We start from the raw sequence: 24,920 nt of genomic DNA, 5'->3' as shown, positions 1-24,920 counted from the left end.
GTGCAGCTGATACTAATAGTGCACCCACATGTTGACTTTTTAGTGCTTTGTGTCTCTAACACCAACACCATTCAAGCCCACCCATTCAGATATTCCATCTTTCTTTTTCTCCACCAGATTACTTTACATCTCCTCCATTACATGCCACTGACTATATCTTTATTCATTCATTTACCTTGTCTATATCCTCCTGAGGGCTCCGCGCATCCTCCTCACTACTCACACCAACACCTACAGTAACTTTGTATTGTCAGCAAACCTGGGAATATTCCACCTAGTCCCTTTATCTACATCATGTTAGTCTGTCAACTGCTGCAGCACCAACAGCACCCAACAACACAGCCCTGCAACCTGAGAATGGCCCATCTAGAACACAGAACAGTAAAGGCATGCAGGGCCCTTCGGCCCATAATATTTATGCTGACCATGATATCCCTGCATGATCATGTGGCTACTATCATGCCTGCTTCCACATCACTCCAAGCGCTCTCTGTAAAATACTTCCCGTCTCGCACTTAACAGCTCTACTCTGGAGAAAACACTGAGTATGCATAGCCACCATCATTTGATATACGCATCTCTATCAGATCTCACCTCAGCCTCCAATTCTCATTCCTACTCTCTATTCTCTCTGAGCTTCCATCCAGACCAGTGTATCATCTCAATCCCACTCACTTTAACTTTGCTTAATAATCTCTTGTAGGGAAACTTAAAGGCCTGCTGAATATCCGAACACAACACATCCACTGGTTCCCCTTTATCTATTAGGGAGCATGTCTTAAGAGCAAAGTCTGAGTGACTCGAGCTTTTCTCTATGGAGTGAAGGAGGGTGAGAGGCGACTAGGTAGAGGTGTGTACGACCTTAAAGAGGCAGAGAAAAAGTGGGCAGCCACAGCCTTTCTCCCCAGGGTGTAAATAACTAATACAAGAGGGCATAGTTTTAAAGTGATTGGAGGATAGCCTATTCTGTACAAGATGGAACCAGGAAACAATGACATCAACTGCTGACAGTTCACAAACAACTTATTTTACTACTTCTTCTTTCAAATGTGATTCTACTGCTAAACTGTGTGCGACTGGAACTGTGAGTTACATTTTGGTGGTGTGCTTTTGGGGCTAATTGAGCGATCGAGTGCTTTGCTGTCTCCGAGGGAGTCCGATGAGGTTTGCCTCAGAGTATGGAGCACGAGCCCAAGATCGATTCCATTGCTTCTCTCTGACTGAGGTGCCAAGCAGGTTGAAGTCAACGAGGACGAGAGCGGAGGTCGGGCGGACACTCGGCAACGTCTGCCTGAATTGACCGTTACTCCCCCCGCTAGCTGCTGTTGGAGGAACGTGCAGGAGCCGTGGGATCCACGTTGTAAGGATTGATTGGCGAGGCTGCGGACTCACTTTGGGGGACTTTGAGGTTCATGTTCCTGGATTCTGGTTACTCTTTCATTTGCTTGTTTTTTTGAGTGCTTTGATCGGGGTGATCGATGCAGACTGGGGTGCTTTTACGAAGAACGGTCCCATGGCCTGCAGTGGCTAGCGGCGTGGCGCTGAACTGAACTAAACTGAATACTGCTAATCCTATGCATTGTTCGCTTGCTTTTTGCCATTTGCGCAATTTCTTCTCTTTTTGCCGTTTGCGCAATTTTGTTCCTTTTTTTGCCATTTGCGCGACTTGTTCCCTTTTATCGTGTGCTGAGTGTTTGATGTTTTCTTGAACCTGCTCCATGGTGTTTCTTTGTTTTGTGGCTGCCTGCAGGAGGAGAAATCTCAAGAGTTCTGTACACATACTTTGAATCTTTGAACAAGCAGGCTAGCAGGAATTCTGTGCCTCACAGAGCAGGGTGGATCATTTAACATCAGCAAAGATACAGTCAGTAATGCCATGAGATGGGGAGTGGGGTTAATGATCCTCACAATGTTGACTAAATTAACAGTAGAAATACAGTGGGCTATAGGGTTCTGTGGGTCTACAACACCCTTACAGATAAAGATGTACCTCAAATTCATTTAAACAAGTTACAATACTAGAGGCTCTTGTGTACTACCAGAGGGAATGGGAAGCAAAGCTGGCAGTACTGTATCTGTGGCCTTTCCCGTGTACTGACCTAGGTAGACGTATTGTGGTTCGGTGTGAACTCCCACTCCAGCGCTGTTGATCGCTGCAATCTGTACACGGTACTCAATCCCAGAATTCATTGTGGGGATCTCCAGCTGGTGTGTACTGCTGTTCACTGTCCAATTTCTGTGATGCTGTGTGTCATTCCCCAAACACCAAACCTAGCACCCAGCAGAGAGAAAAAAAAAGAACAAACATATTACACCAATTACACAAGGAGAAAGCAGGAGTCGGCCACCTGGCTCATCATGCACGCCCTTCCATTCAATATGATCAGGCCCCAACCTCTTCTATGCCAGTTCCTCATTAGCTTCAATATGCAAATCTTTCAAAAACTAATAAACATTCCCTGATCTAGACTCCTCCAGTGGTGATGCAGCAAAAGTAGAGCTACTGCCTCACAGTACTAGCCTCCAGGTTCAACCCTGACCTCCAGTCTTATCTGTGTGGACTTTGCATGTTTTCCCTGTGACTGCAAAGGGTTTCCTTCAGGTGTTCCAAGTTCCTCCCACATCCCAATATTATACAACTTGCTGGTTTAACTGGCCACTGTAAATTCCTCCTCAGGTGTAAAGGAGAGGTAGAATTAGGGAGGGGGGTGTTGATGGGAATGTGAGTAGAATAAAATGGGTTCGGAGTATGAATGATGCAAAAGTTGGTGCTTGATGTTCAGTGAAGACTCAAAGGGATAAAGGGCCTGTTTCCATGTTGTACCTCTCTATATGACATTCCGGGATGGAGAACTCCACATATTTACCACCCTCTCCAAGAATATTTTGAAGCACTGTTTACACCTATAGCAACACACACCCACAAAGTGCTGGTAGAGCTCAGTGGGTCAGGCAGCATCTGTGGGGGAAAATGAACAGTCGACATTTCAGAACAAGCCCCTTCATCAGGACTGACCTTAGAAGCTTGTTCCTTGCCCAGTTGCCCAGGATTCTCTCACTCTGAAGCATTATTTCCTTTGTGTGTTCCATATGAAAGACATTGACTCCTCGGGTGTGCCCACCATCCTGTACCTTACTACACAGTAAATTTTCCACTGGTTCACCATGCACTCTTCCCCTGCTTAATGGGCCCAAATAGATTGCATTCAATTTTAGACCTTAAAGTTGAATTTTCACGGGAATTTCAATGTATTCAACCAACCACAAGATGTTTTCTTCACAAGTTTAACTCTGCAGGCCACAACTTCTCTTCTACTTACAGGCTTCTGGGATAATAAGCTTCATGCCTTCCACGGTTAACCATATACATTTGTACCTTGTAACCTTTGATGATGCCGTTGTGGGACTCGGGGGGAGGCGGCTTCCAGCTGACCACAATGCTGTCATTCCTGCTCTCTGTAGTCGCAATGGTAACACTGTGAGGTGGAGCATCAGGTACTGCATGCGAAACACAAGAGATGGCAGATTAAGCTGCGCCTTTAGTGATTCCACCAACCACTTCAGCCATAAAATATTGGGATAGTTTAAAGGAGCACTGCAAGATGTGAGAGAGCTTTTGTGCAGGAACATTTCTGTAAAAGTAATTGATTTTACAGAGCTAGTTGGCACTAACTGGATTCTGTGATACCCAACTTCCTTAACAGAGTGCAAAAAAATGAAAATTATAGAATGGTTACAATTCAGAAGAAAGTTGTTAAATCTATCAAGTCCATCCAGATCTCTACCAGAGCAATCCTCCTCCGTAGCCTTGCAAATTTTTTTCCTTCACCATCTACTTATTCAGATTCATATCAAAGGCCACTACGAAACCTGCCTTCACCTCCTCCAGAGGCCATGCACTGCAGATTCCAAACACGCCCTGCGTAAGCACATCTTTCCTCATTTCCCTCTTAATTCTCTTTCCTTTTCTTTTGTACTTGTCACCTCCAGGCCATTACGTCAAAGGCAACCGTCTCCCACTCTCCCCGATACTAATCATTCAAGACTGAATCTTGAAATTGATCATTAATTTAATATTCCCTTCTTCAGAGATGTGCAGGGCAAGTTTTGTTTTCCATTCTGACAGTGATGGGTGCCTAGAATGCGGTGGCAAAGGTGCTAGAGGAGGCAAATGCAATAGAGATATCGTAGAGAATGGTGGATAATTGTGTAGGAGGAAGGAACTACTTTAGTTAGGCATTTAATTGCTAATTTAACAAACTCGGCACAATATCATGAACTGCAGGGCCTGTTCTAGAGCAGTACCGTTCTGTGTTCCAAAGAAAACGGTCCTAGGTTCTCTAATCTAACATTGTAACTGTAATGCTTCTTAGAGTTATAGAGTCAGACAACAAGGAAATGGATCCATTGGCTCTCTATGCCCACACTGAACACCCAGCATGAACACGCTAATTCCATTTAATTCGTTCCATAATTCCATCAATTCACTCACGAGCCCCCTCTCCCATCAATTCTACCACTCCATCTATAGTACTGTGCAAACATCTGCAGCCACATTTATATATAGCGAGGGTGCCTGAGACTTTTGCACAGTACTGCAGTAATTTTATGTATTGCACTGAATTGCTACTGCAAGAGAAAAACAGACTTCATGACATACGTGAGTGATGTTAAACCTGACTCTGATATGGGTCTCTGTTGACTGAGAGTGGGAAGGGGGCAGGGAGAGGGGAATTATGGTTGGGAAAAGGGGAGGGGAGCACAAGGCACCGGAGCGACATTCTGTAATGATCAATAAATCAATTGTTTGGAATCAAATGACCTTGCCTGAGGTGTCTCAGAGCTGAGAGTGTCTGCACCCTCACCACCCACCCGCTCCTGGCATTCCTTCTCAGCTGCCTGTCCCACACCCCTTCAATGGTGATCCACCCTCACAACATCCCATTAGATTTACAAATTCACCCTCCACTCCACGCTTACAAACACAGTGCTATGCAAAAGTCTAAGGCATCCTAGCTTTATGGCCCAAAGTGTTTGCACAGTAACATATTCTAGGGACAATTCATGAGGCCAATCAACTTCTTAATCTGTATATGTTTGGGACGTAGGAGAAAACCACAGCACTCAAAGGGAACACACAAATCTCAGCATCCATTCTCAAATCTTCTCTGAATGTTCTCTAATTGCTTTATTTACTATGATGTGGTGACTAGAAATTAACTCAAGATTATTTTGCTGCTTTTAACTCGAGAGGAAAAATTGGCTCAACTAGGAGTATTTTCTTCAGAGTAGAGGAGACTGACGGGAGACTGCTTTGTGGTGTATAAGAGTATGAAGAGCCAAAATGGAATCAATCAGATCAACCTGAGGTTGGTTTAGAGTCTCAAAAATTGGTTAAGAATCTGCCCAATCAAAATTAAACTGTACCTAGATGCAAAGAAACAGATTCAGTACTGGAATGTGGGATTGGCCTCAGCAGCTGTTCTGTGACTGGCACGGATACGATGGTCTGAATGGTCTCCTTACTTAATTCCATGAACTCATAGCGCTATGGAGTCACAGCATAGAAACATGCCCCTCAGCCCATCTACTCTTCTGCCTAGTGACATCTATTTGCACCCAGCTTATAGCCCTCCAAACTAATCCCATCCATGTACTTCTCCAAACTTCTTTCTTAAATGTTATAATTGAATCTGCTTCTACCATTTCCACAGGCAGCTTATTCCACATGCTGTGAAGAAGTTTCCTGGTAAATGTTTCAGCTTTCATTCTGAACACAACACCTCCGATTCTAATCTCAATAAACCTGAGGAGAAAGAGTCTGCATGCATTCACCCTATCTACACCCCTCAATTTTGTATACCTCTATCAAATCCCCCCTCATTCTTTTTGCACTCTAGGGAATAAAGCCTTACCCTATTCAACCTTTCCCTATAAAACAGGGACCAAGTTACTGAGTCCTGGTAACATCCTTGTAAATTTTCTCTGTATTCTTCCTTGATATCTTTCCTGAAAGTAGGTGACCAGAACCACGCACATTCTAAATTCAGCCTCACCAATGTCCTATAGAACAATCTCCTGCCCTTTGCTGTTCTAACAAGAGATCGTAGACTGCCTGCAGATATCAATCTATTGTGCCCATGTCTCACCTTCCTCTGGAATGCTTCCGTGCCTTATGTTACTGTCTGGACTGCAAAACTTTCTGTTGTATGCTTGAACCTTGAACTCGTACTTGTAGCCCCTCTTGAGAGTGGTCAGCACTGCTTTCTCTTCCGCTGGGTTGGCAACCTGTTGCAGCATCCAGTCCGAGCTCGGGGGCATCAGAGAACGAAACAAAACATTAAATCCCTCAATGTACTGAGACGGTGCAATAACCTGCAGAAACAGAAACCAGGTGACCTGTAAGCGGATAATCAAACTCACATCTAGCCCCCTGTGGGCATTAGCTTTAATACGAGGCATCAAAAGGGAAAATCAAGTGGAATTACGGGGATTAGTCAGACTGAGTCATTTTTGCTCAGGGCAGCAGCATAGGTAATAACACTGTCACCAGTATCCCTCAACTCCCCATTTCTGATCCCTGCCCTGTAATTCCAACTTGAAACCATTCTTGAGCAGACACTATCTAATGCTAGTTTTAAAATCCAATCAGTGAAGTGGAATTGGATGTCCCACAATGACCAGCTTAAACAAGGGTTTTAGATTCGGGGCTAAAGTACCTGGAAGCTGCTTGAGAAAGTATGACAGCCGTAAAAAAACGTGGGTGAAATTAAGGCCTTTTATTTCCAGTATTACTATGGTGGTAGCCACAACTGTTGGAAAATAGAACAGCATTTCACGGCTGGCACTGGAGGTATCCTACCACAGACTGTGCTCTTGCGAATACATACCTCCTCTATTTCCAGCACCTAACATGAGATAGCCTATCGGGGTAGATGTATTACTGTCCATGCTGAACATGAGATTCATATGAATTTGCATCCACTTTATGCAATCCCAATGTATCTACAACATGATATAAATACTGGGATAAGATCCTATTGAACTGTAACACAAGTCATTAACATGGTCACTTAGGAGGCTCCCTTCCTTGTAAGAAGTGTAAGAATCTAAGGAAGGAAGGCCCTTTCATTTCATATGTCATTAATCATTCAAACCAGGACTTGCAAGAAGTTCCATCACCACCAAAGCATTTCCACGTATTTACATTTAAGTGGGAACTCAGAGATCGGAAAGGGATGGGATCAAGCTATATTTTTAACTGGCTGATTCCATTGGTGATGCCATCAGAAAACCAGCCAGAAAGATTCTTGTTTTCTCGAAACACACAGAAAGATTTTTGAACTTCTATCACCTCCGAGTCCTGTTCACTGCTTAAACTTAAGCAGGTATGATGCTGTGGATGTCACCGAGTCTTGGACTTAGGAGAGCACAAAGTTCCTTAGTGTGCACATAATGGACAACCTAACCTGGACCCCCAACACCTCCTCACTAGTCAAGAAGGCACAGCAGTGCCTACACCTTGAGGGGATTGAGGTGTGCGAGGCTCCCCGCTCCATTGTCACAACTTTCTACCTGTCTGGCTGCATCATTGTGTGGTACGGAAGCTGCAAAGCATTTGGCTGCAAGACACTACAGAGGATCACCGGGGTCTCCCTCCCCTGTTTGTGAGATTTACTGGAAGCACTGTAGACAAAGAGCCCAAAGCATTGTTGAGGATCCCTACTATCCATCCCACAATCTCCTTGCCCTGATACCATCAGGAAGGGGGTACAGAAGCATCAGAACTAGGACTGCCAGACTGGGGAACAGCTTCTTCCCTCAGGCTGTGAGACTAATGAATACCCTGTCACCACCGAGGTCTCATCACCAGGACAGCGAGCTTTTTACTACACTGTTCATTTTCTATCTTTGCTGCACGCTACGTGCATTTTGAATTATATTTCGGGAACTTATTTATGGTAATATTTTGTTTTATGTGCTGTGTGAGATTTTTTTTGTGGGTGCACCATGGTCTAGAGGAATGTTGTTTTGCTTGGTTGCATACATGTACAGTCCAATGACAATAAACAAACTTAATCTTGGCTGGAAGAAGTGCACAATTGGGAGCTTAACATTCAAGGATAAAATTGGTATCGAAAGGACAGGCAGGTGCACAGAGGGGTTGAGGTGGCTCTATTCATTAAAAAAATGAAATCAAATCATTAGAAAGTGACATAGGATCAGAAGGTTTAGAATCCTTGTGGGTAGAGTTAATAAAATGCAAAGGTATAAAGACCCTGATGGGAGTCATAGCAAGGCCTCTGAACAGTAGCCAGGATGTGGGATATAAATTACAATGGCAGATGACAAAAGCATGTAAAAAAGGCAATGTTATGATCATCATGGGGGATTTCAATCTGTAGGGAGATTGGGAAAATCAGGTTGGTTCTGGATCTCAAGAGAATAAATTTGTAGAATGCCTATGAGATGACTTTTTTAGAACAGTTTGTGTTTGAGCCCACTGGGGAAAGGCAATTCTGGACTGAGTGTTGTATAATGAACCGGTTTTGATTGAAGAACTTAAGGTAAAGGAACCCCAAGGAAACAGTGCAGTTTGAGAGGGAGAAGCTGAAACCAAATGTATCAGTATTACAGTAAAGTAAAAGAAACTACGGAGGCATGAAGGAGGAGCTGGCCGAAGTTTATTGGAAGGGGGCACTAGCAGGGATGATGGCAGAGCACCAATAGCTGTAGTTTCCAGGAGTAATTCAAAGGACGCAGATCTGTTCATCCCAAAGAAGCAGTAGCATTCTGAAGGGTGGATGAGACAAACGTGGCTGACAAGGGAAGGCAAAGACAGTATAAACACCAAAAAGAGGCATGCAATATTGCAAAAATTAGTGGGAAACTAGAGTTTGGGAAACTTTTAAAAACCAACAGAAGGCAACTTAAAAAAAAGCAATGAGAGAAAAGATAAAATATAAAGATAAGCCAGCCAATAATATAAAAGAGGATACCAGAAGTTTTTTTCAGATATATAAAGAATAAAAGAGTCCAGAGTAGATACCAGATCCACTGGAAATGACACTGAAGAGGTAATAATGGGGCAAATGCCGGTCAAACTCAGTAAGTATTTTGCATCAGTCTTCACTGTAGAAGATGCCAGCAATATGCCAGAAATTCAAGAGTGTCAGGGAGCAGAAGTGAGTACAGTCACTATTACTAAAGAAATGGTGTTTGAGAACCTGAAAGGTCTGAAGGGTTAGCCACCTGGACCAAATTGAATATGTCCCATGGTTCTGAAAGTGATAACTGAAGAGACTGTGGAGGACTTAGTCATGATTTTTCAAGAATTCTGGAATGGTTCTGGAGGACTAGAAAAGTTGCATATGTCACTCCACTCTTTAAGAAGGGAGGCAAAAGACAGGAAATAATAGAGCTTTGCCTAACTTCAGTAGTTGGGAAGATGTGCATTATTAAGAATTGGTGTGTCACCAAAGACACTCACAAATTTTCACAGATGTATATGGAGTGCATTCTAACTGGCTACATCACCGTCCAATGTGGAGGGGCCACTGTACAGGATAGGAAAAAGATGGAAAGGGTTGTAAATTTAGCCAATGCCATCATGGACACTAGCCTCCCCACCATCAAGGAGATCTTCAAAATCCAATGCCTCAGAAAGGCATCATCCATCATTAAGGACTCCCACTACCCAGGACATGCCTTCTTCTCATTACAGCCACCAGAGAGGAAATACAAGAGCTTCCTCTCCATCATCAGAGTTCTGTATGAACAATGAACCTATGAACACTACCTCACTACTTATAGATGTAACTTGTAGTATTGTATATTTCATGTATTGCACAGTACTGCTATCACAAATTTTACAAATGTCACAATATATATCAGTGATAATAAACCTGATTCTGCAACATCAAGTAGATTAGGTAGATCAGATAGGAATGCTGACTCTTTTTCCAAATGTCATCAAATAATCAAAAACATTTTTACAATAATCCAATTGTGCCAATACTGTCAAGACTAGCTTTTTATTAGCAATTTAATTGTTAAGTGATATTAAATTCCCAAGCTTCTTGTATGGAATTCATGTCTCTGGATCACTGGTCCTAGGTCTCTACTCTGGTAATTCAGTGACACCACTACTGTATCCTTGGTTAAAAGCAAATAGAACTTAGAACACCTTCCAAAACTTTCCAATAAATGAAGGCAGCACAAGAATATCTGTTGAGCATCGTTCTATGCCTATGTGGAGGCTCATGACAATATTATCTAAAATAAAGTGGTAACCACTTGAACGCTAGGGAAGATCAGAGGCCTACCTTCCAATGGAGACGGACATGCGAAGATGATGGAAGAATGGTAACGTTGTGTAGGTATACATGGACATCCAGCAACTCTTGATGGATAACCTTCCTTCTCTCCCTCTGAGCAGCATCAGGAGCACCTGAAGGTGATAAAAACATGAGCCAGTAACAGCAGTCATATCTAGTACACACACATAATTATTGATCTTTCGTTTTTAATGCTCTCTAATCGCTCCAGTCATCATTGATCATTTCTACCTTATTTACCTCTTCAGAATGTAGGACCAGAATATTTGAGCCTACAAGAGTAGGGGACAAATAAAAAGTTCATCCTTGTTGCTCAGTAAGGACTAGATTGACTGGATGCATGGATGATGTTCCTGATGGCTGGTCATAGCTTCACGGTGCTATTTTAGGGTCAAGATTGGGAGGTAGTTCTTCACTCAGAGTTGTGAGCCTATGAATTTCACTCCTACAGAATGCAGTGAAGGGTAAATCAATGAATATATTCAAGGAGGAGGTAGGTGTACTCAGTGGCTACTTTATTAGCTATGCCTGTACATGCGCTCGTTAATGCAAGTATCTAATCAGCCAATTATGTGATGGCTGATTAGATATGTATAAGAGTATGCAGACATGGTCAAGAGGTTCAGATTTTGCTCAGAACAAACATCAGAATGGGGAAGAAATGCGATCTAAGTGACTTTGGCCATGCAATGATTGCTGGTGCCAGATGTGGTGGTTTGAGTAGCTCAGAAACTGCTGACCACCTGGAGCATTCACGCACAACAGTCTCCAGAGTTTACAGAGAATGGTGTAAAAAAAAAACAAAAAACATCCAGAGAGCTGCAGTTCTGTGGGCAAAAACGCCTTGTTAATGAGCGAGATCAGAGGAGAATGGCCAGGCTGGTTCAAGCTGACAGGAAGACAACAGTAACTCAGATAACAGTGTATTACAACAGTGGTGTGCAGAACAGCATCTCTGAACATGTGGAACCTTGAATTGGCTGGACTACAACAGCAAAAGACCATGAACGTAGATTCAGTGGCCATTTTATTAAGTATAGGAGGTACCTAATGAAGTGGCCACTCGGTATATATTTCTTAATGCTGAAAGATCAAGGGATATGGGAGAAGGCAGGAATAGGGCATCTAAGTAGATGATCAACCATGATCATGTTGATGGTGCAGCAGAGCCAAAGGTGGGATTGAGCCTCACCATCAATTTTCTACACTTTAAATTTACCACCACTAATCAACCAGGCCAACTCCTGGGGGAGATTAAAAGAAAAAGAAATACCCCAAAATGTTTGGAAATCTATAACTTATGGCAAGAATAGAAGGCCATTTTCATTAAAACCTGATAGCTATTAAATACACCCCAGGAGATCACAGTCACCATCACTGGGACTCAGGGTGACCTACTCTATTATTCCACCCAACCTCTGTCAATGGATAAATTATCACAGTCAGGGAACCCTCCCGCTCTCTATTCAAAGTTTATAATAATTTTATTATTATAAAAGTTTATAATTATAATGTTTGTGTACAAGCTAGTAACTTGGTTTCAAAGTTAACAGGTCCATTGAGAAACCTGACATCTAACCAAGGTCAAAGCTTCAGTATTTCGTACATTCCTCAGTCATTCCTGATCTACTAATGCACGCATGCAAACAGTCTGAACATGGAACAAGCCTAACCTTTACTCCAATTCAAAAAGGCCTCAAGTAAATCACAGTAATACTGAATGGGACCTATGTAAAGTTTCATGAGTTTCAAAAACATTGCCATATTTAATAAGAAGTCAAAGCTAATGTAAAAGCAAAAGGGAAGGTATAGAACAAGGCAAAAATTAGTGGGAAGATAGAGGATTGGGCAGTTTTTAAAACCCTTCAGAGAGCAACTAAAGGTGGATAGTAAAAGCTTTTTCAAGTCTGCAAAAAAAAAAGAGATGAGAATGGATATTGGACCACTAGAAAACGAGGCTGGAGAAATAATAATGGGGGACAAGGAGATGGCAGATGAACTAAATGAGTATTTTGCATCAGTCTTCACTGTGGAAGACACTAGCAGTGTGCCAGATGTTGAAAGGTGTGAGGGAAGAGAAGTGAGTGTAGTTACTATCACAAGGGAGAAGGTGTTCAAAAAGCTGAAAGATCTAAGGGTACATAAGTCACCTGGGCCAGATGAACTCCATCCTAGGGTTCTGAAAGAGGTAGTGGTAGAGATTGTGGTGGCATTAGTAATGATCTTTCAAAAAAATCACTGGACTCTGGCATGGTGCCAGAAGGCTGGAAAACCACAAATGTCACTCCACTCTTTAAGAAAGGGGGAAGGCAGCAGAAAGGAAATTATAGACCAGTTAGCCTGACCTCAGTGGTTGGGAAGATGTTGGAGTCAATTGTTAAGGATGAGGTTAATGAGTACTTGGTGACACAGGACAGGATAGGATGATGTCAGCATGGTTTCCTTAAGGGAAAATCTTGCCTGACAAACTTGTTTCAGTTCTTTGAGGAGATTACACGTAGGATAGATAAAGGAATGTTGGACTTTTGGAAGGCCTTTGACAAGGTGCCACACATGAGGCTGCTTATCAAGTTAAGAGCCCATGGCATTACAGGAAAGTTACTGGCATGGTTACAGCAATGGCTGATTGATAGGAGTTAGTGAGTGGGAATAAAAGGATCCTTTTCTGGTTGGCTGTCAGTGACTAGTGATGCTCTGCAGGGGTTGGTGTTGGGACTGCTTCTTTTTATGCTGTGTATCAACAATTTAGATTGTATAATAGATGGCTTTGTTGCCAAGTTTTCAGGTGATATGAATGTTGGTGGAGAGGCAGGGAATGTGTGGAAACAGGTAGGATGCAGAAGGACTTAGACAGATTAGGAGAATGGGCAAGAAAGCGACAAATGAAATACAATGTTGGAAAATGCATGGTCATGCACTTTGGCAGTAGAAACAAATGCGCAAATGATTTTCTAAACAGAGAAAATCCAAAAACCTGAGATGCAAAGGGACTTGGGAATCCTAGTGCACAACATCCTACAGATTAACTTGCAGGTTGAGTCGATGGTGAGGAAGGCAAATGCCATGTTAGCATTCATTTCACGAGGTCTAGAACACAAGAGCAGGGATGTGATGCTGAGGATTTATAAGGCACTGATGAGATCTCACCTTGAGTACCGTGAACATTTTTGGGCTCCTCATCTAAGAAAAGATGTGCTGGCATTGGAGACGGTTCAGAGGTTCACAAGGATGATTCCGGGAATGAAAGGGTTATCATAGGAGGAATGTTTGATAGCTTTGGGTCTGTAATTGCTGGAATTTAGAAGGATGAGGGGGGATATCATTGAAACAGTTTGAATGTTGAAAGGCCTAGATTGAGTAGATGTGGAAAGGATGTTTCCCATGGTAGGGGAGTCTAGGACAAGAGGGCACAGCTTCAAGATAGAGGGGCATCCATTTGAAACAGAAATGCAGAGAAGAATTTTTTTTTGCCATTTGAATTTGTGGTATTTATTACTATAGGCAGCTGGGGAGGCCAGGTCATTGGATGTATTTAAGGGAGAGTTTGATAGGTTCTTGATTGGACACTGCATCAAAGGTTATGGGGAGAAGGCCAGGGAGTGGGGCTGAGGAGGGGAAAAAAGGACCTGCCATGATTGAATGACAGAACAGACTCCATGGGCCAAATGGCCTAATTCTGTTGCTATACCTTATGGTCTTATGGATACGAGGAAGGCATTATAACATCAATTACTTTGGCACAACATTATAGGTCGAAGGGTCTGTTCCTGCATAATACTGCTTTATTTTAATGTTTCAATATACATCATCAACACCAGTATGTGCCGTTTCATATGACATGGGCGATCATGGTCTGTCTTATGACCGTGATTGTTCCTGGCCCGTTCTACAGAAGTGCCTTCTTCAGAACAGGTGGGCAACCCCACCCGCTGTCAATACTCTTCAGAGACTGGCTGCCTGGCATCAGTGGTCACATAAACAGGACTTGTGATATGTACTTGCTGCTCCCACGGCTTCTTGTCTTACGGCCTTAATCAAACTGGTAAAGGACCACAGTATCTAGTTCAATTATAATAACGTCTGTGCTAGTTACGAACGGAAGTGTCGCTAAAACACTTAGCTCTTTCTCCCACACAGTATTTTCAGTTTTCAGTGTGCATAATGTACACGTGGTGACTGTTGGCTCTGCAATAACCATGATGCTTTTATCTGTGCTAATATCAGCTGTCAGACGTGTCTTTACCTTTTTAACATTAAAATCTAGTTATTATCTACATTTTTCCTCTCTGAAGTCCCAAAACGTTGATTCATCTACAAACTGTGGCTATGATAATGTAATTAATTCTTTATCCAACCTAACATTTGTCTGCCAGTCTTGAATTTTGAATAATTAATCTATGGCATCACATTAAAGGATTTTCTAACTCAATGACAATCAGGCTACCGGCATTCAGGTGCCTCTCAACCCCCTCATAAATGAAACGATGATGGTGACATCACCAACTTTTCTAAACTCCATGCAACGTTCAAATAAGGCACTCGCTGATGAGATCCTCAAAATTGATTTAGAACCCTGATTCAATTGTAGCAGCCGCACGTCTAAGATGGATGGTTGCAGGTCGTCGTCTTATTTCAAGGACAAGGACAATACCGAGTCCAACACTGAGAGTGTCTGACTCTGTGGGAAGGGATGATTTCTGATTGATAAAATAAGACATCATCTATTCTGCCATACCAGCTTTAAAGATCCCCTTGGGGTTATTTTGGTTAGTTTTGTTTAGCTTTCCTTTATTGCAATTCCCTTAATAAATGACCCTTCTTAATAAATTAAATTTCATTTCAATCCCTTTAAAAATACACGATCCTTTTCAAAAATTAAATTCATAATATTGGCCTAAGCTTTTGCTTGGATAGCATGTCCAGACTGTCTAGAAAAACAAGTAGGTACACTATACCGTCCTTATTAAAACTCAACGTTATCCTGGGCCAAAGGCCCCTTTCACATCAGTCAGCTAATTCCAGTTTAAAAGATTTGGGTTTAAGTTGGCATACAGGAAAATGAACAACCTACTGCTGCCAATACAACACTGTCTTTTCACCAATTTAATGTTCTATCATAAAACACTCACTTTTAACCACATAATTTGGACTATTACACAGTACTGCATGCAAAAAGATTTCTTTTGTCTACACTTTCTGTGCGCGGATTCAGTTCACTCCACCATTACGCTTTCCCAGAAACTCACTCACTGTTTTCAGTCAACCGTTGCAAGCTCACGCATACCTTGTACAACAAGGGAGACAGAGGCAGCAGATGAACCCACTGAATTCTCAGCCAGGCAGGTGTAGAGGCCAGCATCGCTCAAAGCAGTGTAATGAATCCTTATTGTGTTATCAGAGTTCACCTCGTACCTGTCGAGTCAAAGCAGTAATTTGATCACAAGGGGAATCAAGCTTTCATCTCTCTCCGGACTGTGACCATGCTGTGAAGTCACACCTCGGATCTGTTCACCACCAGCTAGCGTAATAAAGCTGAGATGAGAATACAGAGCGGGACACCTTACCTCACTGATTTACGGGGTGGGGGGGGGGGGGGCTAAGGCTGCTCTGTCAGATTAAGGCTTTAATAAAATGCACTCAAGACTATATCAAACCTTGCGTGGAGTAGCTTCAAGGGGAGCTTCTATCCTGCTGCTACAAGACTCTTGAACAGTTCTCTTGTGCAATAAAGATGAACTCTTGATTTCCCAGTCTACCTTGTTATGGCCCTTACACCATTTTTTGTCTACCTGCACTGCAATTATGCTATAGTTTTTTCCTTCTGTACTACCTGAATGTACTTAGGTATGGAATCTGTCTGAAGGGCTTTTCACTATGTATGACATATGTATGTATGTATGTATGTATGTATGTATGTATGTCATACATACTGTATGACAATGGAAATAAACCAATTAAACCATTGATTTGGAATAAAAGCATAGGAGACCCAACTAATACTTATCCCTTGGTAAGCTGACAGCTATACTTCCTGCATTGCAGCAATGAGTAATGTTTCATTGATTGCTAAGCCCTGTAACATAGTCAAAGAGAATTACAGGTCATAATCTGTCCCTTCAGCTAACTGCGTTGATGCTGACCATCAAACACACATTTTTTACATTAATCCTACTCCAATCTTTCCCCATATCTCCAACATTACCTCGTCCCAAATCCCCCTCACCCCCAGGTTCTGCCACTCCCTTCCACACAAGGGGAAACTTAAAGCAGACTATTCATCTGCCAAACCAGAACATCCTGAGATGAGGGGGAAATCGGGAACATTTGGATGAAACCCAAGTTCTCACAGAGAGAACGTGCAAACTCCACACAGACAGCACCGAAGGTCGGGGTTGAACCCGGATCACTGGAACTGTGCTGTTCATGTTCTAAGAATGTAAAGGAAGCTGAATGTAAATTCCTTTTCACCCAAACATCTAGATGAAACAACTCTAAATCCATACAGTACTATGCAAAAATCTTAGGCATATATACATATTGCTATGATATCTAAGACTTCTGCACAGAACTGTAGTAATTTTATGTGTTGCACTGTTCTGCTGCCAGAAAATAACAAGTTTCATTATATATGTGAGTGATGCTAAATCTGATCCTGATATGGGTCTCCATTGTGGACTAAGAGTGGGAAGGGAGCAGAGAGAAGGGGAAAATCATGGTTGGGAAAAGGGGAAGGGATAAGAGAAGGGAGCGGGAAGCACCAGAGAGACATTCTGTAATGATCACTAAACCAATTGTTTGGAATCAAATGACCTTGCCTGCTGTCTCAGGGCTGGGTGTGTCTGCACCTGTGCCACCCCCTGCCCCTGGCACTCCTTCTCTGCCACCTGTCCCACACCCACACCATGGCACTCCACCCTCATCATAACCAACATTCTTTGTTCCTGCCAGATTTACAAGCTTGCTCTCCATTCCACATTGAAATGGTCTTATGCATCCTGGCTATACATGTGTGCCTCACACTTTTGCACAGTACTGTATATCAATTCCAGGAACACTGTTTGGGTGCCAAATTTACTGTGCAGACTAGTCAGCTAACCTTTAAAGTCACTTCACTGACCTCCCAACGGGAAGCTCTCCATTTTCCTTCTTCCAACGCACTTGAGGCATCGGATCACCTCGAGCTTTGCACGTAAACTGGACGCTATTTCCAGCTGTCACTGTTTCATCACTTGGCCTTTCAATGAAGGTTGGCTTTTCTGGGAAAAAAGGGGATGAGAAAGTTATTATCACATGAAATACGAGTGCTCACTGGAAGCCAGACCTCCCTTGCCCCGGCCAAGAATGAATAAAAGTTGCTGACAGAGAATAATTTAAGATCCCAAAATCTGGGTAGATGTGGTGATAGCAAAGCCATCCATCAGAGGAGTGAGATAATGTACAGTTCCAAAAGTAGACCCCATGTATGTCCCCTTGTAATTCAGTCCAGCACTCCAAAATCATGAAGGAACACTGTACGACTGTCATAGAGTGATTGGGTAATATAGCATGGACACTCTAAACACCTCTATTCCATGTTTTTATCCAAATGTTGTTATTAATGCTAATGGTGCAATAGAAATGAGCTGGCCCAGGACCTAGAGGATGATGGATACAAACTCTCCTCCAGCCTTGTTTTCAACAAGAATTCTGCAACCAAGTATTTGGTGCCCTTCAAAATGGATCACCAGTGACTGTACAGGTCTTCCTCAAAGAAGCAAGGTCAAGGCTTCCACTCACGCAGAGTTTACAGGAACCATCATTAACTGAACTTGCACCAACATTGCTGCAGAGAAGTCACCAAAGACAGGAATTCCTTCAAAGAAGGCACACGAGACTGCAGATGCTGGAATCTGGAGCAACAAACAATCTGCTGGAGGAACTCAGGGGTCAGACTATTTAGTGGGATGTCTCAGGTGAAATGCGTATATCATGAGTGAGAGTAGAGGGGTCAGATGGCCAGTGTAAAGAGAAGAAGGGGAGTGATGAGATAGGAGTCTGAGGTGATTGGTGGGCAGAGAAGGGGTGTAAGTTGTTTGTTCGTTCATTATATGCATGTCATATGACAGAGATGACCATGGCCTTTCCATGACCACGATTATTCTTGGCGAATATTTCTGCAGAAGTGGTTTGCCATTGCCTTCTTCAGGGCAGTGACATTGCAAGCCGGGTGACCCCAGCCATTATCAATACTCCTCAGAGATTGTCTGCCTGGAGGTCACATAACCAGGAACTGTGATATTCACGGGCTGCTCATACAACTACAACTATCCACCACCTACTTCACAAGAGGCTGACTGGGAGTGGGGTGGGGAGGAACTAAGCAAGTGCCACACTTTACCCCAAGGACAACCTGCTGACTAGCAGAGAGAAGGAGCACCTTACCCCTCCTTTGGTAGAGACGTATCTCCATCCAGCCACCCGGTGCAAGATGACTGGTTTTAAAGAAAAAGTTGTGCCAGGTAGGGGAAGGGAGTGGTGATGGAGATGGAAGACAGTGGCAGCTGGGTAATGGCAGCATGGAAAAGATGGAGTATCAGGGGCGAAAAAATATATGGAGAGGCAGATGGAGCAAGATGGGGGGCAGGGAGGTGGAGGATAACGTGAACACGAGGGACAGCTACTGGAGGACGATAAGCAGAAATACAAAGGGTTACCAGTGCTGGACTCTGGTAAGTAGAGGAGGTGAGGATGGGAACCAATAGGGGAGAGGTGAATGGCAGATGGATCCAGTGACAAAATAGGGGAGGATTGGCTGGAGGGAATCTATGAACTGTGAACTGTGAGCAATTTCACCAAATTGGACTGTTATCTAATGCAGTGGAACTAACTTTTTTCTTGGTATTTTGAAAATAATTAGTTCTGATCATGTGAAAGAAGCAATTTTTTCTCCAGTTTCGCAAATAATATTGTTATCTTAAAAGCAAACAAAAAACTAGCTGCTCTATGTTTATTATTCCAAAAATTGAGAGGAAGTTCTCCCAGTTTTCTGGCCATCAACACCATCAAAACCAGGGGTAACTGAGTCTTTCACGCAGTAACAATTTTTATAACCAGCTCACAAATCAACTTTTAGTCAAACTGATCTCTGATGAGAATTGCCAAGTGTTACTCACCTAAAACAGACATTCGGGCAGGCCTGCTCTCCCGCTGCCCCACTTTGTTTGTTGCTACACACACGTACACTCCCGAATCACTCTTGAGTGTGTACAAAATGGTGAGTTTGCCAACAATGACCTGCAGGAAAAGACAAACCATGAAACTGAAACAAAATCCCACATATAGCAAAGGCCTTTTCTGCTTCACTCTCTTGCTAAGTGGAGAACAACAGAAGAGATATTTAACCCGCATTTTAAATTATAAACTTCCTCATTGTTTTCACATATCTTTGAAGAAAAGACAAAAAAAAAATCACATTTTTTTTCTAAAAGAAAAAGGCACATCACACTGTTAGGGTGACTGAAATTCATATAGTACAAGTATCCACCTGGCGGTGGATTTCTAAAACAAGGAACAAATCAGGACAATATCTCCCAAATCTCAGTTGCAGTGTGGCTCACTCATATTTCAATCATGAATAGAGAAAACGCATCCATCAAATTTCAAAGAAGGGGGAAGAGATGGAGGGGAGAGGGGAGGGGATGGATGCAGGCAGAATCATTTTCACTGGGTGATCAGTAATTGAAGCTTTGGATGACACGTGGAATCTGAGACAAGGCAGGCCACGGATCTTGTGGTGATGTCCTCATTGTTGACCAATGATGGAAGCTGGAATGGGAAGCCTGTCTCTAGTGATACTTTTCCCATGATTCCATAATTCTGTAACCCACTGCCCTAAAGCATGGCCACCCTTAAACAGACAAACAATGGGAAGTTTACCAATAGCAATGACCACACGACCATGATATACCTGAGCTTTGGTTATTGACAAACTGCATAAATTTGTCTGTTTTAGGGAAATAAAATGCTTTTTATAGGAAAGTCTTCTGATAATCAGCTAAGGCAAATTCCTTTCTGAATTCCTTTGTGGTTTCATTGGAGAATCCCAAGTTTAGAAATGCTTTTCCACATCCCAGGTAACTCCAGGACCCCTGAAGTTTGGGCAGAGGAGGAAAACAAGAAATGGACTCACTCTGTAATGGCCGTCTGTTTCATTGAGAGGTACTCCATCTTTCTTCCATGTAACAGTTGGCTCTGGGTGACCTCGGGGTGGGAGACATTCCATATCGGCCTGCTCACCTAATGCCACCACTACATTTCTGGGCTGTAGGCGGAACTCATCCCGTAGGGCTGTAATGGAACAACATCAGCAGCTCAGCTGAACAATCACCTCATATTTGGGAGAAAGAAACAATGAAAAAGGTTTAAGAAAATACCTAGCATTGAACAATGACCTTCAGTAACTACACTGCAGACAATGACAGGAAACCTGGACTAACTATTGAATGTAACAAACAATCTGCCGCAGGAACTTGCAGGGCGAGCAGCATCTATAGAAGGAAAAGAATTCCTTTCCTCCCACAGATGTTGCTCGACTGAGTTCCTCAAGCAGATTGTGTGTTACTTCAGATCTCAGCATTGGCAGACTCTTGTGTCTCTAACTTAGGAATGTGTTCCTCAGTCATGACAACAAATATTAAATTATAATTTCAGATGCTTCAATTCTATCAGATACTTACCTATCACTTAGAAATCCTCACTCAAGCTGGAAGTCTTCCACGAGAGGATTTCTACAAAGAGTTCAGGATGACACAATGGATGCTCGCTGCCTTCCTAACCAGTTGATGGTTTCTCAACCCCAACTTGCCCGATTAGGTCAGCAATCCAAGATGGCAGCACAAATCCAAAACTGATCCTAAAGATTCCAACTTATCAGAGTGAGGGTTTTGTCCCATTAGAAGACATTAAGCAGACTCTAGGCTTGTTGTTTCTCTAATTCAAAGAAGGCAGAGGAGATTTCTTATGAGATTTGATCGAATAAATGCAGTGAGGTGACTTCCCCTGGCATCTAGAATTCGGGGGTCACAGTCTCAAAATTCAGGAGATGTAAAGGAATTTCTTTAAACAGTAGGTATTGAATCTCTGGAATTCTCTACCCAAAATTGTCATGGAATTTCAATCCTGACGAGGGATCTCAGCCCGAAATGTCAACTGTTTACTACTTTCCATAGATGCTGTCTGGCCTGCTGAGTTCCTCCAGCAGTTTGTGTGTGTTGCTTGGAATTTCATTTGCTGACTATTATTAAGGGTGTGATGGGTACAGTGCATGAAAGTAGTGCTGAGGTAAATGGTTAGCCATGATTTTATTAAATGGTGGAGCAGTCAGGAGGTAGCAAATTGCCTCCTCTTGCTTCCATTTCTTACGCCCTAGTTGAATATGAAATGTCAACTAATTACATAATCATAAAGCAAAGGTCATTTTAAATAGGGACAGCCAAAGCAAAAGATGACACCAGACCCTACCCTAAAGCTTGCAATAAACTTAATAGTGCCACTGATGTAAGAAAACTACTTATGTTTCTACAGTATATCACAAATATCCTGTGAAGTTAAGGTTATGAAAAGTGCCGTGGAAATAAAAGTTTCTCATTATTTTAGCCCACACCACTAAGACGGCTAAACTAGTCACCGACCTCATTCCCATTTGAGAATTCTTTCTGGAGAACAGTGTTTGGCTGTATAATTACTTTCAAAAATTACCTTATTGTGATAAATATTACTGGATGCTTTTACACAGCATGTTGTCAAATAAATTGAAGTTATCTGTCAAATGAAACTGAGGCTCCTGGCCAAACTCGCACTTGGTCACCGGCAAACAGATTAAGTCATATAATTCATATAATATGTTTTATGGTCTTAAGATTCACCATAGAATCTTAAGACGAAAAAGCACAGGAGCAGAATTAGGTCATTCGGCCCATCAAGTCTCCACTTGTTTCATATAGAGATTGACTACACTTCAAAAAGAAATTAACTGCTTGTGAAATAATTTCAGACTTCCTGATGATAAGAAGCCCATATTATCAATAAAATTGATTCCATGTTCATTACTTTGTAATGACCTAACACTAATAAGGAGCCTGCAGTCATAACTTAAGGCCAACCCTAAAGATTACAGCCACCTCTGGGCATGAACTTCCCCTTTTTACCTCAACATCAACTACTATTGCACATAAACTCAAATGGATCTACATTCAGTGGCAATCTACTAGGTATCAGAGGCACCTAATAAAAGGGGTCACTGAATGCTGGTCTTCCGCTGTAGCCCATCCACTTCGAGTTCCGACGTGTTGTGTGTTCAGAGAAGCTCTGCTGCACACCACTGTTGTAACTCATGGTTATTTGAGTTACTGTCACCTTCCTGTCAGCCTGAAGCAATCTGGCCATTCTCCTCTGACCTCTCTCATTAACAAGGTGTTTTCACCCACAGATCTGCTGCTCACTGGATGTTTTTTTTTAATTTTTCGCTCCATTCTCTGTTGTGTGTGAAAATCCCAGCGAATCAGCAGATCCTGAGATTCTCAAGTTCAGGTTTATCGTCATTCAACCATACACATGTAAACCACTAAACGAGACATGCGTGAAATGGAAGAGATAGTTTATCCAACAGCTTCTGAGGAATGATTGCGTTAAACGCCGACCTGAGGTCAATGAACAGCATCTTGCCATATGAGGCACCACCCCATCTGACACCAATAATCATTCCACAAGGTCACTTAGATCACATTTCTTCCCCATTCTGATGTTCGGTCTGAACCACAACTGAACCTCTTGACAATGTCTGCATGCATTCATGCATTGTGTTGCTGCCACATGATTGATTAAATATTTGCATTAATGAGCAGGTGTACAGGAGCAACTAATAAAGTGGCCACTGAGTGTATATTGTTCTGCAGTGATATTGTTAAATTAGATAAGCAGCCATTCATATTCAATGAACAAAATATAGCTTCAATTAAAATTTTAATCGTTTCAAAGCTTGAAAATTTGAATATACATAGGATAAAAGTAGAAACTGAAACAAAGATTTCAATAAATCAATCATATTTTAAAAAGTCTGTAGGAATTACAATCCACATACATTGCTGAGCACCAGGGATTTGTTATTAAGTCCCATGGCATCATTAAACTTACTCATATATTATGCAAAAGTAGATGTTTAAGATATTTTAAAAGAAAATGGCTTGTAAATAATCAGGATAATAATGCAGCTTGTAGAGCTGCCATCTTGCAGTTCCAGGACAGTTCCTGTCTCGGTGGAGTTCACACATTCTCTTGTTGATCGCTTCAGTTCTCCTGGGTGCTCTGGATTCCTTGCACCCCACAATGATAGGTTTGTAGATTACCATGCCATTGTACATTGTTCCTAGTGTGGGGGGTGGTCATAGTTCAAGATACACAGCAGAATCGGGCCTTTCAGGCACAATTCCCATGCCAAGCGTCACCAATTTGCATTAATTCAAAATTCAAAGTAAGTTTATTGTCAAAGTGCATACATGCACCATACAGAACCCAGAGATTCATTTTCTTGCGGGCATACTCAGTAAACCCAAGACCATAATACAATCAATGAAAGACTGCACACAACAGGACAGACGAACAACAATGTATAAAAGACAACAACCTCTGCAAACACAAAAGGAAAAATAATAATAATGATGATGATGACAAATAAACAAGCAATAAATAGCGAGAACATGAGATGAATGGTCCCTAAAAGTGAGTCCATAGGTTTGGGGGAACAGTTCAGTGATGGGACAAGTGAAGTTGAATGAAATTATCACCACTGATGGTGATGATTGAGGGATCCTGATGGTTGAGGGATAATAACTGGTCCTGAACTTTGCACTGTGAGTCCTGAGCCTCCTGTACCTTCTTTCTGATGGCAGCAGTGAGAAAAGTGGGAGGTCTCGGATCACGGATGCTGCTTTCTTGCAACAACATTCCATGTAGATCTACTCAGTGGAGGGGAGGGCTTTACCCATGATGAATTGGACTGTATCCACTACTTTTATTCATTCAAGGGCATTAATCTTTTTGTTATTCCCACTCACAATAGTGGCTGATAGCAATGTAGGGAGATGAGACTTCAGGTGAAGTCAGTCCAGAATAGGATGAGCCTGCAAATACTTGATGGACCAAACTTACTTTTCTCGGTGTCTTGGAGAAAATCAGAATCCTGACACTTCTCACCTGATCATTAATGTCATTTGGTTCAACTAAAGGCTGCAAAACAGGACAGCCTGTGGTGGAGATGACTGAGAACAATGTCAAAATTCCAAGAAAAACGCTTCACCCATCAGAAATCTGAAAAGTTGCTGACAGATTCACAGACAAATTTGAAAAAACAAGAACTTTTGCCATCACAAAATCTAACCACTAGTTACGATGAAACTCAATCTAGACACCAAGGAATCGGCAACTGTTACTGTTATATGTAAATACAGCAGAATACATTTTCCGCCTCAGAGAATATTGTGCGTAACCCAAAAATCCTCTTCCATTTTTGTTTCAGTAGTGTAGTGATCTCTGGAAGCCAGCAGAGGG

The 24,920-nt window shown here is 42.3% G+C and overlaps 1 protein-coding gene across 2 annotated transcripts in view; it reads right to left on the bottom strand.

The window, feature by feature from the left end:
- robo4 (roundabout, axon guidance receptor, homolog 4 (Drosophila)) overlaps positions 1–24,920 on the bottom strand; it is a 115,930-nt gene that overhangs the window by 52,466 nt on the left and 38,544 nt on the right. For both annotated transcript variants that reach the window (XM_059957272.1, XM_059957273.1), the window contains exons 3-10: positions 20,506–20,663; positions 19,490–19,610; positions 17,455–17,593; positions 15,622–15,749; positions 10,326–10,450; positions 6,150–6,375; positions 3,377–3,498; positions 2,100–2,271 (exon numbers count right to left, since the gene is read on the bottom strand). In XM_059957272.1, the coding sequence (XP_059813255.1) occupies positions 2,100–2,271; positions 3,377–3,498; positions 6,150–6,375; positions 10,326–10,450; positions 15,622–15,749; positions 17,455–17,593; positions 19,490–19,610; positions 20,506–20,663 (1,191 nt within the window). The remainder of the gene's footprint in view (positions 1–2,099; positions 2,272–3,376; positions 3,499–6,149; positions 6,376–10,325; positions 10,451–15,621; positions 15,750–17,454; positions 17,594–19,489; positions 19,611–20,505; positions 20,664–24,920) is intronic.

The sequence above is a fragment of the Hypanus sabinus genome, chromosome X2 (genome assembly GCF_030144855.1).
Source record: "Hypanus sabinus isolate sHypSab1 chromosome X2, sHypSab1.hap1, whole genome shotgun sequence".
Taxonomy (NCBI): domain Eukaryota; kingdom Metazoa; phylum Chordata; class Chondrichthyes; order Myliobatiformes; family Dasyatidae; genus Hypanus; species Hypanus sabinus.
The sequence above is the reverse complement of the archived record's forward strand: the minus strand, read 5'-3'. Positions and strand labels throughout refer to the sequence as shown.